At 40.8% G+C, this 20294-nt stretch overlaps 1 protein-coding gene across 7 annotated transcripts in view; it reads right to left on the bottom strand.

Moving 5' to 3' along the window:
• Window positions 1-202: 202 nt before the first annotated feature.
• PJA2 (praja ring finger ubiquitin ligase 2) overlaps window positions 203-20294 on the bottom strand; it is a 49838-nt gene continuing 29746 nt past the window's right edge. For 2 of the 7 annotated variants that reach the window (XM_019289611.3, XM_019289610.3), the window contains exons 7-11: window positions 19675-19789; window positions 19270-19385; window positions 17899-18064; window positions 11446-11563; window positions 6370-8994 (exon numbers count right to left, since the gene is read on the bottom strand). In XM_019289611.3, the coding sequence (XP_019145156.3) occupies window positions 18002-18064; window positions 19270-19385; window positions 19675-19789 (294 nt within the window). In that variant the 3' untranslated portion in view covers window positions 6370-8994; window positions 11446-11563; window positions 17899-18001. Of the gene's footprint in view, window positions 1192-6369; window positions 8995-11445; window positions 11564-17898; window positions 18065-19269; window positions 19386-19674; window positions 19790-20294 lie in introns of those variants that run through there. The other 5 variants (XM_039567035.1, XM_039567033.1, XM_039567034.1 and 2 more) reach the window with 5 other exon arrangements.

Below are 20294 nucleotides of genomic sequence, written 5' to 3'. Positions count from 1 at the left end.
CCTTGAAAGGAAAAAACAATGACAAGAGCTAGAGTCCTCTGCAAAATTAAGTTTAAAAAAGAAAATTAAGTAGAAATTCCCAGCTGGTGGTGAGATTAAGAGGTGTCGTTAAAGCACAACTCATGTTACAGCATCTGTGAGTTACATACTGTAAATAACCAAAAGTCATAACGGAAACAAAACACACTCCAGTCCTCAGCAATGTTTTGGAACAAGCGAAAAATTTATTTTTGTCCCTTTTAGGTATTCACACTAATAACATAAATGTTTCACAGTTTTGATTAAGAGAAATAATTCCATCTTTAATTCAAACTTTGAAGTCACTTCCAGCACAAACACAGCATCTTTTTAATTGAAATAGGAGTGGACTTTTTTCCTTGAATAGTAATCACTCTTTCTGTCCTTGGAGATCAGACGATCATGTTAAAGTCTCTGAAATTACAGCAGAAAGTGTTGATGGTTTTTTAAGGTTAAATTATTGTTAGCAGCATTAAGCACCAGCTTCAGTTTTGAGAGGGGAGAAGTGTTTATTTTCCAGCAGTTGTTATGAAACTGTAATGAAAAAAAAGAAGAAAAAAAAAAACCAGGAAAAAAAAAGCACTCCAAGGTTCCTAGATTAGTTTTGTTTTTAAAAGCAAGATGGTTTACAGTTATGTGGAAACCTGAGACTGCCTGAAATCAGCAAGTCACTTGACCTGTATTGAATCTTAAAGCAGAAATAACACAGCATTTTGTCATTTCAATACAAGGCCCACTAACACTGAGATGTGTTTAGCGTGTGTATGTATGTCCATGTGTTGGGGAAGGAACCTGCGCCCGGGTTTTTATTTTGTGGCCCATTGATATTGTTCAAAATCTTTATTATGGTGGTTTGAGCTGTAATATGCTTTATGAAACCTCCTCTGTCAATAATTTTCTATTAATAAGTTGGTGAGACACAGTACTGAGTGTTGACTTCAGAGCAGGATGACCTCAGCAGTGAGAGGCTGTCCTTTGTCACTGTTTTCAGGCATGGCGGGTTTTGTTGTTGCTGATGTATTGCACTCCTAGTCCACAGGACCTGGCAGAGTGAGGACACCTCTGTGAGGTGTGTGACCAAGTAGACGATGGCAGAGCTTTGCAGGGAAGTGGACAGGTTAAGGAACATCAGGGAGTCTGAGAAAGAGCTGCTGGAACCATGCTCTTTCCTTCCTGAGACAGAAATAGGAATATCTGTGAGAAAAAAAATCAAGATCCTGTATCCCACCCCCTGCAGTCCCACCCCCAACCAGAGAGAAGGCAGTAACTTACAGTAAAGGAGACAATGGAGCCAAGTCTATGCTCAGGGTGGCAAGTGAACCATCTCCAGGTATCTGCCTCACCTGCTCAGGTGCCTCTACTCAACAGGTGTGAGGCTTTGGATGTGGCAGGTCTGACAGCTGATAATATGGATGATGGTCCATCTACCCCAGAGGTGTTGCCAAGATCAGAAAGGCAAACCCGCATGTCATGACCACCACCACGAGGAAGAAAAGATGGGTTACAGCTGGTCCCTCCCCTTTCAAAATGCTGTTGCTTAAAAGGCGTTCCTTATTGCCAAACAGCACTTTATGTACATATTACAAATATACAAATTATTGTTTTACTGCAAGCTAATTAATTCATGTCAATTTTTCTAGGAGCACCTAATAGGAAAGATGCACAAAAGCATAGAAAATTGGAAGAAAATCCTTTTTTTTCCCACAGAGGAAAAAAAATGCCTTGCGCTACATTTGTCAATGTTGAAAACATTTATCACATAAACCCCATGAGTACGTTCCTGAAGAGTTTCACCAAACAGAGGTGCTGATGCACCTCAGCAGGTCCCTTCCCCTGATTTGTCATGGGGGGGTTGGTGCAGACGAGCTCTCACCCCCTAACCTGCAGCCCCCCACCAACAGCCCTGTCAGTGCCTGGTGCTGAGATGGGAGCTGTGATGGATCAGTGCTCTAATGAGCAAGACCATAAATAAATAAATAAATAAATAACCACAGTGATAATTAAAGCTGCCTGGATTTTCATCTTAGACATCTCTGCACTTTTTCCCCTGAAATATTTATGTTTGGTTTTGCTAGTTTTTTTTTTTTCTTTTCTCTTCTCTCCTTGATTTCCTCCACTTCAGAGCCAAAAGAACTGCCGGACTGGCAGGCACCCAGGCTCCCAACAGCTGGATACTGGATGCTCTCTGGAAGCTGCCACTCTCCACCCCGGGGGCAGCCCAGCATCCCAGAGGAGAAGTGCAAAAAGCATCCAACAAGGCGAGGAAGCACCAAGAGGCTGATTAATGGCAGGCAGAAGCTGGGCCACATGCTGCAGCTCATGCTTCCACAAGGTCCCCTGGCAAGGATTAAGCTGCTGCCCCTGGCACAATGAATGTCATCCTTTCTTTAGCCCTGAAGAGGAGTTTTTGTTGTTCACTACTCACTGGCTCTCCGGCTAGGGGAGGCATTGAGGGGCTCACCCCCACACCTGGCCTGGGCCACCCTTGCTCCTGAAGCCTCACAAAAACCCTTTTCTAAGCCAAAGGGATCTGGTTCCCTCACCCACATCCAGGCTGGGAGCTCTGACAGGAAGAGCAATCTTAAAAGTGTTTTTCCATAAAAGCGCTGCTGACTAAAATACATCTGCCACTCAGTGGATTGAGCCATTTGATTTGACATTTAAATTCAGAAATCTCTTACTGCAAAGTGATTTAACACTCCACTGAAACACCACAGTTACAACATAATTTTCAGAGCAAGAAAAATTTAAAGAGTCACCTGTCCAACCAATCCATTCCCAGAAATTTAACAAGATCTGCAGGTGTCTCTTTTTTGGGCAGAAACACCAGTTGCTGCTGGTGCAGGCAGCATTGCCTGTGCCTCTCCCTTCTGCTTTACAGGAGCAGAACAGAGCAGAATAGAGGGGAACAGACGGGCACAGGGTGCTGCAACACTCCCTGGGCAGCTGCATCCAACCCCTCCTCTCCTCCTTCCCCCAGGAACAGGCTAAAGGGGCAGCTCTTCTGAGAGCTGTTCGGAGAGAAATGTGTTGTTGTGGGAAAGCAGCTGCTGGGAGAGAAAAACAGAGTGTAAGAGATGAGAGTGGAGGTAGCTAGTTGGGATAGAGGAAAAGTTGAGAAAACATGAGGCCTCTTAAAAATCTCATGACTGGACACAACACAGGAATAATGGAGGAAGAAATCAGTTCTTGACTCAAGAAAAATCAAAAATAATAAATAGCAAAAGAGATGGAAAAATCCAAAATAATAGTTCCAGACCAACAGATTAAATCAATGCATTCCTCTCTGCTTTTTTGGCAGCACTGGGCTGATGACTGCCCACTTATCCACAGCTGAGCATAATATATTTCACATGATGATTAACAGGAAGATTATATTTTTCTCCTCCTTACCATTTCTGAAAAAAAAATATAATAGAGCCATCCAAAGCTAATACAACCTACTTTTCAAATCCAGAATGCATTTTCAGCGACCTTTTAAGGAAATCCAATATTGACAATTGATGCACTGAATAGTATAGTGGAAATATGGGAAGGTTAGAGGACAGTGAAAGACAAGTAATACACCCATGTTCCTCCTCTCTTGTGTGTTTCATTTTTCCTGCTCTCAAAAAAGAAAGGTTTTCACCTCATACACGTCTGAGTGCTCAGAAACATGATAATGACCAAAAGGTTATCAGAAAGCATTTAACTTTCTGCCACTTTTACAAGAGATGTAATAGGTATGTGCTCTCTATCTTTCATTTTCATTGCTTGCAGCAAAAACATTTTCCAGGTTTTAGCAGAGTGGCTTCCTCCTTTTCTTGATGATGCTTACCACAGGACTGTTTCTGGTAAGGACAGTATTATTTCTCTCCTACATCTGCAGAGTCCTATTTGTCTCGTGTATGAAAACCCAGTACACTGCCTGAAATTAATATGCCAAAGCAAACTGTGGAAAAGCAGACTGAAAGCAATGCAGTTAAAACATGCATGGATCTGGTTCAAATTTTTAAAAATTTCATTACAAAAATAAGAACAATCTATCTAAATTCTTCTTTTAAAACCAACCAGACCAATGTCAACAATCAAGTTCCAGTAACCAAACAATGAAAAGTTTGTATTCTCATCTGCATTCTATTTACAACTATTTCATTTTATGTGGGAAAACACTTCCAAATATGCAGAAAAAATGGGCATAGATGGAATGAACAGAACATTACAGTCACATGAAAAATAATAATACATACCAATGCACGTGATACACTTGTATCCAATCATGCTTTTCAATTCCACAAACTATTTCTAAATTACCTCATGCCAAGGAGAAATTGTGCTACTGTTTGAGATTTCTTTTCCCCCTAACTTTCTTGGTATTTCCCCCTAGCAAGCACTGTCACAGCCTTTTACTTTTCTCTGGGATGTTAGGAGAAGGTGAATGGTGGAGCTAAAAGTCCATGGATGCAGAAAGGACAACCAACTTTTAAATGAACTGTTGAATTTTGGCACTGAAATATAAAAAAGGACATCTGCATGAGCCTGGGCTAAAGCAACCCATAACTATGTTCAGCTCTGGGAAAAACTGCATCACAACTTTTAATCTCAAATTTCCTTTTCTGAAAAGAAATGTGTGAAAACACACTTACAGCAAAAGAAGGCCCAAACAGAAAAATATTTTGGTTCCAAAGATATTTTAAGTGCACAACTGACAGCAACACTTTCTTCATCTTTCAGGTTTTGTTCTGATGTTACATTATCTCCATATATGATACTAACTGGCAGCAGCAGTAACACAGAACAAAATCCCTTCACAAAAACAAAGTAGAGACCACCCAAACTGTACCCATTCCTGGCAGACCTGACAGATGCACAGCTGGAGAACACCACTTTACCCATCTCCCTAAAAAGTATGTATTTAATTGAATGAAACACCAGTTTCCACCCTCTCATCTTAATGTCAATGTTTTACTGCTCTCTCCTCTGTACACACATGGAGAGATGTAAAAATGTACTAGATCGCATTTAGTTACCCTGAAATCACATTGCTGAAATTATAGAATTGTACTCATTTTTAAATACATGATAAACACTAACCCATCTATTTAATGACTTCTAAAACAATATGGGTTTTGCATCCTTCCAGATATTACAACATAGCACTGAAATAAAAAATACATTTTTTGACTTTTGAAACTCTTGGTAGGCCACAAGTTTTCTTGACAGGAAGTTCTACAAGTGTCTCTTGGCCCAAATTCCTTCTTGAGCATCAGGAAGCAACGTCTCCTTCTTCCTTCTGTCCATTTGGGAATAATGCAAAGGCCTGTTGCTCCACATGAGCCACCTCCAAATGAACCTGGAGAGCACTGTAGCACAGGCAGCACTTGGCAGAGCAGCAGCACAGACAGAAGGGCTGCAAAGGCCCTGGTGAATGTCCTGCTCATGGATCATGATCCTGTGGCTACACCCAGGAACATATGGTCTCCCACACTGTGCTCTGTAAATCCTTCCTCGTCTCCTCCAATCAGTGTTAGTTCAGTGATTCTCAAACACATTTGGGGCATGATTTTTGGACAGTATAGAAGTGGTATATTGTGATTACCTGTTATGAGTGTATTGTCCCACAATGGTGCACACTAAGTTCCTGCTGACTACATGCAGCAATAGAGGCCACCTCTGAGGACACCTAGGCACAAACCAGCTGCTTCCAGACACCAAAGAAAAGAGGCACTAAAAGGGGCACTAAACCAGGAGTCACAACTCAGGCAGCTCACCTTAAAAAAGTATGCCCTAAAACAGGCTTAAAGGAGAAACATAGAATCATTGATTCATTAAATCATAGAATCACAGAATATCCTGAGCTGAAGAGACCCACGAGGATCATCAAATCCAGCTCCCGGCCCTGCACAACACCATCCCCAAGAGTCACACAATGAGAGCATTGTCCAAACACTTCTTGCACTCTGCCAGCCTGGTGCTGTGACCACTGCCTTGGACAGCCTGTTCCAATGCCCAGACACACTCTGGGTGAAGAACGTTTTCCTGATACTTAGCCTTAACATCCTCTGACTCAACTTTAGGCCATTTACTCAAGCCCTGTCACTGGTCAGCACAGAGCAGAGATCACTGCCTGCCCCTCCTCTTCCCCTCACAAGGAAGTTGTAACTGCAGTGAGGTCTCCTCTCAGTCTCCTCTTCTCCAGGCTGAGCAGACCAAGTGCCCTCAGCCACTCCTCATACGGCTTCCCCTCGAGGCCCTTCACCATCTTCATGGCCTCTCTGACAGCTTTATGCTTTTTTTATATTGTGGTGCCCCAAACTGCCCCCAGCACTGGACGTGAGGCCTCCCCAGTGCAGAGCAGAGCAGGACAATCCCCTCCCTTTCCCGGCTGGCGATGCTGTGCCTGATGCCCCCCAGAACACGCTTGGCCCTCCTGGCTGCCAGGGCACTGTTGACTGATGTCCAATTTGCCATCAGCCAGGACCCCCAGGTCCCTTTCCACAGTGCTGCTCTCCAGCCTTTTATTCCCCAGTTTGTCCATACCTCCATGGTAGCCCCATCCCAGGTGCAGAACCCGTCACTTTACTTTGTTGAGCTCCCTATGGCTGGTGATTGCTCATCTCTCTAATTTGTTGAAGGCTCTCTGCAGGACTTAGCACACTTAACAACACATTTATGGCTACAATATGACTTCTGAAATCCAATGTTTTGCCAGAAAACGTGCAGCAAATACATGTACAGTGCAACAGTGCGAAGTGCCAGAGAGCCTCCTGTCCCCAGCACCAAGATGCCTTCTTGCAGAAAGTGTCACTGCAATGCTACCTATCAAACTCCATAAAGACTCTGCCTCATCTTCCTTCACAACCCTCATGAAAGCTCTACAGTGATCACTCTACCACTCTGTAATCTGATCATGCTGAGACAGATGGCAAGCAAAGACTGCCCATTTGTATCTAAAATACGTTTATTTTGCTGGTATTTCTGTCTCCCATAGACCATATACTCCTGCTGCACAGTTCTTACGTACTGCTTTGTGTAATCCCACACTATTTTATACAAGCATTTAGGAAATGTAATGTTCTTCTTTTCTTTCTTTTCTCTTTTTTTCATTTCTTACAATGATCCCTATTGCTTTATCAAGTGCTCTAGAATATACTGGGTCAAAATTATGAAAGCCACAAACTAAAGTTTTATAAATAGCTAAAGAAAACAAATGGCATACGCCTTGAGGTAATAGCAAATAAAAGCTCTTAGAAGAACTTATGTGCTTCTGCATTGCATAATACAGTTGTGGAGAAAAATTTATATCTATTTATTATTAATTTAGTACACTGATTTCAGTGGAATATTGCCTGAAAAGGATGTTGCTATTAAAATTTCTGGAAAAGAACCAGGTTTTTTATTTTCCCTTGCACACTGCAGTCTGTATTTAGTTACTGAGGGACAGCCCTCAATCCTCTTCTGCTTCCCTACTTTGAACTAGAAATCATTGCCCAGTTATATTAGACAGATGCTCAGAAAAAAAAAAGGATAGTGATCACAATTAAGAAAACATAACAAGCTCATGACGAAGACATTTAAAGGCTGAAAGATTAACACTTGAGCATCTAGTACTATCTATCCTCCACTAGCTTTTTAAGTAGCAGAGAAAGAAATGCAAATGCTTGCAGGCATGTAAGCATCTTTGCAATGAATATGTATTTTAGAATTTCAAACTGAACTTTCACAACATCTTTCAGCCAGTTCTGCCATTCTAAGTCATACTCTTGAAGTTTTGCAAAATTAGTCATCACCTCATATGTCAAATTGTCACACATAGAGAGGACAAGAGACTCACTTACTTAAGGAAACAGACAAAGGCTCAGCTACTTTTTTGCTCTCTCACTCCTTTTTCACTGAAGGAAAGAAAAAAAGTAATTTGCCTCTGAATGAGGATTGTGTGTCATATAACAGCAATGGAGTTTTACATTTGGGAACTGCAAATATATTTGAATTTTATGCATGGAAAGAGCAGCAAGAATTTTGAAGAATTAGACCTTCATCAAAGCTTAATTTATGTGATACAGGAAGACATAAATAGTATTTGTTAGTAAGAATGATAGCAAAAAGCAGCACGAGAACAGTTTTAACTGTAGCCAACATAAATATATACATTTATTTTCAGAGTAGGGTTTTTTTCATTAAAATGATGTAATGACAGATCACAATGTTTCAAGAAGTTCATCAATATTTGATGTATTTTCTACTTGGATAATGAAAAGCCTGAAAGAATTTCTAACTGATCTCCTGAGCTTTAAAGTGAACTAGAAATTCCACCGTATGTTGTACATAGCTGTGATCTCAGTTTTGAAGGCAGGTAATTATGTAAAAAAACCCCGAAACACTTTATTCAGATACTGTACTTCAATCTAGCCCTGTGGTATCATCTCTTAGTATTCAGATGATTATCCAGAAAATGTTGAAACTATGCAAAAAACCTATGAAAATCTGGATCAGACCCGACATGCTCCCCCCTTTCTTTTCTCTTTCTTTTTTCTTTTTTTTTTTAAGGCAATATTGTCTAAAGTCTTTCTGACAAGCTGCTGCCCTGCATTGCAGTACATTCCCTGAGTGCATCTGTTTTTCTGGTACTGTAGAGGACTTGAGGCCACCTTGCACTCTCCATTGTGCTCTAATTCACAGCACAACCAGTACATTAATGCAAGTTAGCTAATTATTCTGTCTTGTTGATAACTTCAAAATGCAGGCAGGTGGATGGGAAAAAATTTAGTCATCTCTCTCAGATGCATGATGTTATGCGTAACAAAGGACAGAAGATGAACGCTTTCTAGAAGTACTGGCATCCCAAGTACAAACCCTAAACAGTAGTCAAAATCATCTATACTTGTTCCAAATTTAAGTTAAAATTTGAATATGTACTTACTCTGAAAATGAAACACCCAGAGGTTGCTCTTGGTGCTCTGTGCTTGAATTATGCACACAGAGAGACACACCTTCCCTCTGTAATATATGGAAGGAGAAAATGCTACCTTCAGATACTTCCCCACTAACACACACAGACTGTACCAGCAATAATATGCCTCTGATTACTGTCATTCATCAAACCATTTTCAGTAACAGGACAGAAATTAATTTTCCAACAAATTAACTGATGCTTCTTTTCTTCAGTTAGACATGGTAACTGATTCAGAGCAGGAGAGTATACAGTGACACAGTTTGAAGTGATAATTTAAGACAAAGACCCTTCTGCAAGGTCACAGGTGTCTCAGGAACAGGCCCTTAATAACCCACAGGGCACACAGGCATCCTTTCTGAGTCCTTGACACCAAATAAATGCAAACTATTCCTCTCAATCAGAAAGAAACTGTCTCACAGGTCATGTAAGATTTAGACCAAGAGATTCTGAATGTGTTGTAGTGATCAGGGTCCACATTTCCTGAAGAGCTAGAGGAGTGCAGTGGGCCAGACAGCAGTGCCTCAGGAGCTTCCATGATTTCTGCTTTGGGACAGAGCTGCCAAAAGCAATTTTGTGCCACACTCTCCTTTTTTTTTTGCTTCCTTCCCTATACTCACAACTGAATTTGGTTTTGGTTGATACTGTAGGTTGTTTAGATTCACTTGAAAGACCACACTTTTTCTGCTCCCATTTCTCCCCTTCTTGCTGGCCACTTTCAGAAGAAAACTGCATTAAGTGAAAGGACCTGAAGGGCATTTCTTCACCAAAAACCCTGGTGAACTAGACATTTATTCCAAAAGCTCCAAGAAAGACACTTGCTGTCTCACAGGGAGAAAGATAACTGAAGGAGGACTGTGGCTATCTGCAGGTGACAAACACTGCTGAGGATCCCCTGTTCTCTTGTTTCACTTCTGTTTAAATGCTCCTATTTATTTATTTTCCAAAAGCTCACAATTCATGAGCAAACTCTTTAGTCAGGCTCTGCTGGTTTTGGGTGTGATTCTTGAGTTGCTTTGGGTTGGCCCATTAAGTCATCTTTCATACTGTCAGAAGAAAAGTCTCACAGTCTCATGGAGCTTTAATGTAAATAATGAGAACTATATCCCATTCTTAATCTCTACAGCAAAACTTTCTTCTTGCTTACATGAATTGTGATTCAGGGAGTTAAAACAATAAAGAAAACAAAGGTATGTACAGAACAAGTTCTACGCAGGCTCCATTTCATTTCACTAAAATAGCTTAACGGGAAATTATTTACAGAATTGCTGACAAGAACATCTTTCTTGACTACCAAAGCAAGTTACCACCTTAAAAAAGGATGTCTGGAATATGCAAATAGCATTTTAAAATATGTGTCAGTGTTTCTGCAGCTGACATCCTCCTACTGCAGCATTAAAGCAGTGTTAGAAAAGCTTTTTTGTATTTCTGCTTTTAGTAAGAGCAGGGAATTCCACTCATCCACAGGGAAACTCTTCTACCCATTGACAGAGATGATCTTCCATATTAGCAGGTCATAGTAATCAACATACAATAAAGAAATACGTTGACCAGTGATTTTTATTCCCTATTAGGAAATTTATTTCTTCTTTAGGTTTTCCTAACACAGAGCTATGAAAGAATGACCAGGTCCTAACTATCATTAATCAGTACCACTTACAACACTAAAATTGTAGCCCTTGGTTCTTGTCAATTAGAAAACATGACATAAAATGCCTAACTTGCCTTGGAAAATGTAATTCTCACCATCACATTAAATTTCATTGACTTCCTTGACATATTTTCAAGGGCTGCTGCCTGGTAAGCTGAAGACAATTGTGCTTCACAACTGAAAAAAGGACTTGTTTTTACTGTGATTTAAAGGTAGTTGAAGAAACTAGCTAGACTACAATCCACCTTCCTATTTCTTACCTAATTCTCCTTTATGTCCTCTTGAGAGCCTTTTCTTTTGCCTCAGGAGGGCAAAGCAACTCCAGTATAAATTAAAATCATGCCCTTTACATTTTGGCCTCAAGACATCATTAAATCCTCATACTTACTCATTAATAACTATCATTAGTTGTTTCGTCCATAATTATTTATGATACATGACTCAGAGCAAGGTAATTGTCTATCTACAGAGAGGCTTAAGACTGGAAAAAATTACAGTTATGTGGAATTTTAGGACAATAAAGATCTGTAAATACATATTCTGCTTACTAACCTATAAAGAGTGAAGACTTATTCTCCACATAGTGATATTACTTCTCTCATCTAAATAATTATGCATCTCAGCTGTGTGTACCACCTTGACCAAAGGACTGCACATAACTAACATATATTCCTGTTTTCCATTTTGAATATCCTGAAGCATTCAGTGACACAAAAAAAAAAAAACCAAGCAAAAAAAAACAAAAACAAAAACAAAACAAAACAAAACAAAACAAAAAAACAAAAACAAAAACAAGGGAAACAGAATGGATTGTAAAAACATGCAGATAAAATAAAACTGAAATTACTCAGCCAGGGTTGTTTTTCTTTTCCCATCTTTGGCATTTTTCAGAACAGGATACCTACTGCATTCACAGTATCAATTCAGATGTGCTCATGTTAGTGCATCACCACGGAGAGACTGTCCTATTAAAAAGAAAATGTGGAAAAGGATTCTTACAGCTGCATATATTCATTTTATGAAATAAACAACCCTGATGTTGCTGCTTTCAAAGTGTCTCTTATGGCAATAGTCTTATATTTACTAAAACACAATGGGCCTTTTCAGGAATGATGCTATTCCAAGTTCAAAGAGAAAGATAAGGTACCTGGAAATATGCTTTAGGAGTGAATTACATCCATGCCAAATACATCATATTCTCAACAAAATATGCTCCTCTCTCTCCACCCAAAGCCATCTGAAAGAGTTTACTTCAAACCTAAGGAAGAGAACTTTCATTTTCAATTATTTTTTACACTGCATTGTGAGGAATGTGGCACAAGCTTATGAGGAACCCTTGTGCTCCCTTGGTTCTGACTAGTGCCAGACTTTCTTTGGGTTAGTTTGCACTGGATTTCAATGACGCAATAGCAAAAGTCAGGGGCATTTCAAGGCTCCTGAACACTGGTTCAAACCTTTGATACCAGGTCTGTACATCTGAAGGTTACACACAGATGACTGTCAGCCCACTTGTCTCCTTGTAACACAAGACAAGGAGCCTTATCCACTAGTCCTTGCCAGCTGTTCTACACTTCATTAATTGAGCCCCACTCCATAATCAGTCAAGCCTCAGAGTAAAGAAGGTTCTCTTTGTATACTCTCAGTGTCCCACAAAACCTCATTACATCTGTTTCAACAAAAAGCAACTGGAAAGAAAATAATAGATTTTCAAGGTAGAAGAGCAGCTGGGCAACCAAAGAGGAAACTTGATTTTGTTGTAGTCTTTGCCTTGGCTTTCTGAGCAAGAATGAGCCTACCAACAATAGCAGTGTATTTTTTTCAGTGGCAACAGCTGTATCTTATTGGAAGGTTACAATATAAATACATTTTCTTGATCTTTAACAACTAAAAATCTACTTAAGGAAGCCCTGTATTGGACAAATTCTGTCAGTCCCAGCAAGCCCCACTTTCATTCCTATTCTGTTCAAGTAAGAACAAATGGAATTTTGTGAGACTACACCAAAGTGTTTATGCAGAAAGCCAAGCAGCATCACTACAGTATTAATACAGTTTTCAGGATTCAAACTGTAAAGCAGTAATTCCCAACCAGGGGAGGTTTTAAAAAAGAAAAAAAAACACTCCAGAAAAAAGAAGAGTTCCAAGGATCACTTAGTAGGCATAGCTAGTGCCACCAAAAAAACAAACCCCCCAAAGTTAGGAAAATTCAGTGCTTTGCAAAATAGGGCACAAATAACAAATCGTATCATCATGTCAACAAGTTATAGCCAGTTCCCTTCTCCTGTGAGACAGTATTTCATTCTCATTATTTTAAAAGGGTAAACTATCTCTGGAGGAAAAAGCTCAAAAACTACAACATTCTTCTTCGTGTTCAGAAGAATTATGTTGTTGCAACACTTAGTTTTTGTGCAATACAACCTTGCAATTCTTTAAACAAACTGAAGAATACAGGACTTTTTATATCTTTAAAAATACAAAAAGAAGGTAGCATCTTGGAAATAGTTAAACATTTAACAACTGATCTTACATGCTGTCCCTACAAGTTTGAATATCTACCTTTCAATTAAATTCAAGCGAAGATGTTAAAAGCCGCAGAAATAAAATACTTTCAATGTGCTTGGAGCAGAACCGGACTGTTTATTCAAAATGGAAGACTCTCAGCTTTTTGCACACTAGTTACTAGATTGAAAAAGGGTTTTTTGGGAGGTGTGAGGTTTTTTGTGTTTTGTTTTCTCCTTCTTTCTTTTTTTCGTTTTTTTTTAGCGTGTGATAATGATTGAGTCTCCGGTATCAGATATAGAGCACACAATTTTCCACAACATAAAAAGTCAATCTGATGATCAGCGAATTCAAGCCTGGAAAGGTGAGTCAGAACACTGATGCACCAGAAATGTATTCTGAGGGGAAATGACACCACATACAAAGCCAGTGGCAGATTATTTTAGACGTGGAGTATGAGAATTCAAGGGAAGCCCTACGGCCAAAGCAGCACCACATCCTGGGGCTCCAAGCCTGTCAAATAAGCAGTGCTCTAAGTGCCAAGCTGAAAGTGGAACCAGGGTGCACAGTTCTGAAATAGCCAGAACTGGTGAACTCAGACAGATGAAAAACTGCCCACAGTGAGAGTTTCAACTGAACACTTCCACTCCAAAGCAAGACCAGAGAAAATGATGAAGCAGAAAATAAAAGAAAGAAATGTAACAAGGAAATAAATACAAGGAATTAAAATAAAGACATAAAAGAAGTAAAATGAGGAATTAAGCTACTTCAGATCCCACAGGCTTGACAGATCCAACAGAGAAATGGAGTAACTTCTTAAAGTAAACACAAAGGTACTATTAGTTGAATGTTGTTGTAACAGCCTCCAAAGGCTCACATATTTGTGACCTCGCATTGAACTCATGCAAGAGATTAAAAACCCAGCTGGTACCAGTATCTTTATGAGACATAACCATGACCTGATTGCTACCACAGAAATTTGCTGGGATGAACTGGAGTGCTGTGACTGATGGCTACAAACTATCCAAAAGAGACAGGCAAAAAAAGAGTTGGGGGAATTTTCCTCCATGCCAAAAATGAGATTGATTGCACAAAGCTGTCTTTGAAGAACAGCAACATGCAGGTCAAGAGCTTATGGATGGAAATTATAGACTAAGCCAACAACAGAAACCTTGTGGTTGGTGTCTATTACACGTTACCTGATCAAGGAGAGAAGGCTGGTGAAGAGCTCTTTCTTCAGCTGCAGGAAGAATCACATTTGCAGGCCATGATCATGACAGAAGACTTCCACCACATGGATGTTTGCTGGGAAAACAGCACAGCCAACTGCAAGCAGTCCAGGTAAATACAGGAGAGCATTGAGGGTAAGTTTCTAGCCCAGATGATGAAGACAGACCAGAGGAGAAACATTCCTTGACTTGTTTCTCACTAATATGGAAGAATTTATGAGAGAGACCAAGACTGGAGGTAGCCTGGGCTGCAGCAATTAGGCTCTGGAGGATTTCCAATATTGAGGTCTGATAACAAGTAGAATGAGCACCTAAACCAAAGACGGCATACAATGCAGCTTGCAAGAAGAGGGGAAGTTAGCAAGATACAGATGGCAGGAAACATGAGGAAGAAATGTGAATGGCTTGGACAGTCTGCAAAGGAGGAAAGGAAGGAAGGAGGTTAAAAAAGAAAATAGGAAGTGATGGTGCACAAACAATTTAGGGCTCTTTCTCAGAGGTAAACTCTAGAAACCCTGTAGAGCTTTCAAAAAGAAAGGGGTGGTTTTGAACTGGATTTTTCACCTGAGGAGTTACTTCAAGGTGATCTGTTTCTATTCTAGTCCAGGGAGTGAGAGGGGTTGCACAGCTCTGCAGGTAAGATTACAGAGGAGTTACAAGATGACAGAAGGCAGTTAAAGGGAAAGACAAACAGGCCACAGGATTTCAACCCAGCTGAACAGTGCACTCAAACACAGAGATGTGCTGACAGCGGGAACAGAAGCACAGTCTGGGATCCAGGACCCCACTGCTCTGAGAGTCCTTGACTTCTGTGCCACATGATATCCTTCTCTCTGAATGGGAGAGACACAGATCTGACAGACACGACAGTCCCATTCAAAGGGTCAATGGCTCAATGGTCCCACGTGGAGACCAGAGAAAAGAAGATTCCTCCAGCATTATTGTTGGAACTGGCCCTGTTAAACATCTTTGTCAGCGACATGGACAGTGGGACAGAGCAGCCTCACCAAATTTGCTGACAACACCAAGCTGTGTGCGGTGGTGGACACGCTGGAGGGAGGGGATGTCACCCAGAGGGACCTTGACAGGCCTGAGAGGGGCCTGTGTGAACCCCACGAAGCTCAACAGGGCCAAGCGCAAGGTCCTGCACCTGGGTTGGAGCAAGTCCAAGTACAGCATAAACCCAGGCTGGGCAGAGAATGGATCGAGAGGGGTACTGAGAAGTACTTGGGATGCTGAACGATAAAAGCTTGATGTGACCCAGCAATGTGCACTAGCAGCCCTGAAAGCCAAGTGTGTCCTGGTCTGTATTAAAAGATTGTGGGCAGCAGGCCAAGAGAAATAATTCTGCCTCCATGCTACACTCCCATGAAGCATTTTCCCTGCACCTGGAGTGCTGTGTCCAGCTCTGGAGACCTAGCATAAGACATGGATGTACTCAAACAGACCCTGAGGAGGGCTGAAAAAATATCCAGGGAGCTGGAGCATCTCCCCTATGAGGACAGGCTGAGAGAGCTAGGGTCGTTCAGCCTGGAGAAGACTCCAGGGAGACCTTAGAGAAGCCTTCTAGGGTCTCTCTAGTCTACAGAATAGATGAAGAGCAATTTTTTACCAGGGAGTCCACTGATAACAGGAGTAAGAGTTTTAAACTGAGAGAAGGTTTAGATTAGGTATTAGAAAGAAATTGTGTACTGTGAGGGTGGTGAGGCACTGGAATAGGCTGTGGCTGCCCCATCCCTAGAAGTGTTCAAAGGCCAGGCTGGATAGGGCTTGGAACAACCTATCTCCCATGGCAGGGGGGGTTAGAACTAGGTGATGTGTAAGGCCCCTTTCGACTCAAACACTCTGATCCAAGCACTTTTCACAGCTTATATAAGCAGCTTATGTGGTTTGTAGGGAGTTATTTTTCAGAGATAGAGGAAAACTGCATTTTGCAGCTTTACTTTATATATTAAAAAAAAGTTTGTTTTCCTCAGATGTTCAATCAAGCACAGAATAGGAAAGAAGGGGGAACAGGAGCTTTCTGCCTTGAAAAGCAATGAAGGATTCTACAGTGTTTCAACTTAGGAGGCAGTTTACCATGTAACCTTATCCAAAACCCTGGGAACTTTCCCTCTGACTTGAGGGAAATTGTTTTCATACTACGTTAATTACTGTTGCTATGGCTAGTTCAGAAAAAATTGTTACCTCTTTGTCTAATTGCCAAAACAAATTAACTTATCAACACCTGCCAGAATCTGAATGCCGCCAATGTACTAGTGCATGTATAGATAACATGAACCTTGAACAGAAACAAGACAATTTTTCCTCTTTGCTTTCTCATTCTTTCCCACCTGGTGGCCTTCTATGATGGAGCGACTACAGCAGTGGATAAAGAAAGGCTTACAGATGTCATTTATCTGGATTTCTGCAAAGCCTTTGACAGCGTCCCCCACAACATCCTTCTCTCTAAATTGGAGGATTTGAGGGGTGGGCTGTTAGACTGCTAAAAAGTGGCTGGATGGCCATGTCCAGAAGGTGGCGGTAAATGGCTCACAGTCCTAACAGACAACAGTGAGAAGTGCTGTCCCTTCAGGAACCTTCAGTACTGCTTAATGTCTTCATTAATGACACTGATGCAGGGACAAAGTGCCCCCTTAGCAGATCTGCAGATGACACCAAGCTGAGCGGTGCAGCTGACACTCCTGAGGGATGGGATGCCATCCAGAGGGATCTAGACAAGCTTGACAAGTGGCCTGTGGGAATCTCATGAGGTTTAACAAGGCAGGTGCTGGTCCTGCACCTGGGTGGGGCAACCCCGGGTGCCAACCCAGGCTGGGCATGAACAGATCGAGAGCAGCCCTGCCCACAAGGACTTGGGGGTGCTGGGGTGAGAGCTGGACATGAGCCAGCCATGGGCACTCCCAGCCCAGAAAGCCAAGTGTGTCCTGGGCTGCATCCAAAGCCCGTGGGCAGCAGGGGAGGGAGGGGATTCTGCCCCTCTGCCCTGCTCTGGTGAGACCCCACCTGCAGAGCTGCCTCCAGCTCTGGGGTCCCAGCACAGGAAGGACATGGAGCTGTTGGAGAGTCCAGAGGAGGCCACCAAGGTGATCAGAGGGATGGAGCAGCTCTGCTATGAGGAAAGGCTGAGAGAATTGGGATTGTTCAGCCTGGAGAAGAGAAGGCTTTGGGGTGACCTAATTGTGGCCTTCCAGCCCCTGAAGGGAGCTCGCAAGAAGGATGGAGAGAGTCTATTCAAAATGGCATGGAGTGACAGGACAAGGGGGAGTGGTTACAAACTAAAAGAAAGTAGGTTTAGATCACATTAGGAGGAAGTTCTTGGCTGTGAGGGTGGTGAGACACAGGCACAGGTTGCCCAGGGAAGCTGTGGATGCCCCATCCCTGGAAGTGTTCAAGGCCAGGTTGGATGGGGCTTGGAGCAACCTGGTTTAGAGGAAGGTGTCCACGACCACAGCAAGGGGGGTTGGAGTCAGATGATCATTAGAGTCCCTTCCAACCCAAGCCAATCCATGACTACATATTAATATTTTATACTGAATTGTTTTCACATTATAATTAAAACAGGCAAAATTTACATTTTTATTTTGGTGGCAGATTTTATTTCTGACCCTAGTCTGAGGGTCCTGTAGCAATATTAACAGAAGATGCTGAATCATCAACCAAATAAAGAAAACAGGGTCAATCAGCTGCTTCGGGATGTACAGGTGCAAGCACATGACGACAAACAGGGCATGTTCCCGACTATAAAAAGAGAAAAAAAACCCAGGTCATTTGCACAGTTTGCAATTCTATTAAAAAGCTAATAATTATTTATAAAGTGTTTAGTGTCTTCACAACAGCACCACCTCAAACTCAAATTTGACTGCAGAGCAACCTGGACCTGACAGCTAACACAAACTCAGAATGAAGACTTGTTTTGCTTTTAAACTAGCTATGCAGCAAATGCATCAGGTTGCCTCCAAATTCTTCTTCAAAGCATTGATTTTACAGGTGGGATTTCTTTTTTTTTTTTGAGGCAAGGATTAAAAATAAGCTAGGCACAGCCCAAATATAAGAGGAAGTATTTTGCCCTAGTTTTCAGCAATAGCAGTTTACTATGACAACAGAAAAAAAAAAAGGCAGGATGTGTAAAACAAGGAAAATTACTATGGTAATCAACATTATCAAGGTAAAAAAATTATAAACCCACCAACTAAATCCATCAACCCTCCATGCTACAGGTGCTCTGCTATGACCCCCATAGTACAATCAATTAATCTCCCTTATACTCTTGAAATTGTGTTGCACTGTAGGCTCACTGAGAACTACCAAGCCCAGGCCTGCACTGCACATAAAGGGGAGTGCAAGTAAAAAAAAACATTAATTATGGTTGTTTTAGTCTAGCTTCAATGTGATGCAAGCCTTTTTAAGACATTTGGAAGGAAACTGATTACAGGTTATGAAAATGAAATCTAATATCGTATAGAATTACTAAAGGTAATTTAAAAAAAATTAATCTACAAGCATTTCAGTATTTCTTCTGCCAGCCTTAGCTGTCACCATAAATGGGCCTGACATTGTGGTAAGACAGAGCAGACCCTTTGCTATTCTCAGAGAAAATGAATCCATCAACTTTACTTCAAGGCAGGAATATAGTAAAGAAAGCTTTTCTTGTACCAAAAGAAGTTATAACTCATCCATGTCTTTCATTCTCAGTAAAGGAAAATGTGTTTTCCCTTACAGAAATATTTCCTCAATTAAAGAAATTACCCTTCAGGCAAGTACAAATACAGCTTTCTTTCCTCACTTGCACTAGAATTTGGTTGCATAATGCATAAATTCAACAGCCAGTTATCTCTTGGTATTTCATCCCACATTTTCAAAGACTTAAAAGTCGTTCTTCCCCGAAGAATACACGAATTACACAACACCCCCCACAAATCCTCCACCAGCCCTGTAGTACTTACTCTCTGTAACCAAAGAGTTACACAAGGTTTGTGAAACAAATGATGACAGGGTAGCTCAGTTATGATTTCACCTTCTATATATTCACTGCAACAGATAGTACAACACTGCTCTTGACCTAAACCCATGATGAAGAAAAATAATTAATACTTTGTTTTACATCTAAGATGAGCTCAAATCAAAAGAGATATGTTATCAACAGTATCACTAAAGGTTGCAAAATACAGTCACAGTAACTCCAGTAAAGATTAGTTTTCCAGATGGATCAAAATTCTACTCAGATTCAAAAGATCTTAAAACAGCATTATGGAGAAAGTATACTTAAATATTGCATCTATGGTATCACAGAAAGTTGAACTTGATCTTACAAACTTTGTGGAAATTACTTTTTCATTATTTTTCCATACCATTGTAGTCACCTGTGATGATACTCTGTGGCAAACAATCTATGGTTTCTTTCGTAGCTGGTGGATGAGTCTGTTCAACATCAAATGTAAGAGACTCCAACTGTGCCAGAGCAGTCTGAAAGGGTAAGGAGAGATCAAGTTCTCTTACTCACAAACGTAACATTTCATACAAAACAAGCAAGCAGGAAAAAGAATTCAATTCTAGCAGTATTACTTTTTAAAATGGAAGATACGCCTATCAGACTAACCATTACATCATTTTTAGTTTTGTAATGAATGAGATGAAACTGAAGGTCAAAACAACAATGCCTTGTTTTTTAAGCATTCTTAGAGTATGAGGACAGAGTCACAACTTAATCTACAATGAACATCTGTTAATTTTATAAAGTTACAGAAAAGGTAGCAAGTTGAAAATGTAATAAGGCTCGCCAATCTAAAACTGTCTTTGCATTTTACTTCTGAAAATAAATGCCTCATTAATGTGTTTCCTGGCTTCAACTATTGAAATAGTCGGGCACAAACAAAAAATATTAAGCTACACTAATGGTGTAAACTTCCAGAAATAAAAAACACATAAATGTTTCTAATCTTAAGACAGACATAATGCTCTGAGGCAACTT

The sequence above is a fragment of the Corvus cornix genome, chromosome Z (assembly GCF_000738735.6).
Source record: "Corvus cornix cornix isolate S_Up_H32 chromosome Z, ASM73873v5, whole genome shotgun sequence".
NCBI classification, from domain to species: Eukaryota; Metazoa; Chordata; class Aves; order Passeriformes; family Corvidae; genus Corvus; species Corvus cornix.
The sequence above is the reverse complement of the archived record's forward strand: the minus strand, read 5'-3'. Positions and strand labels throughout refer to the sequence as shown.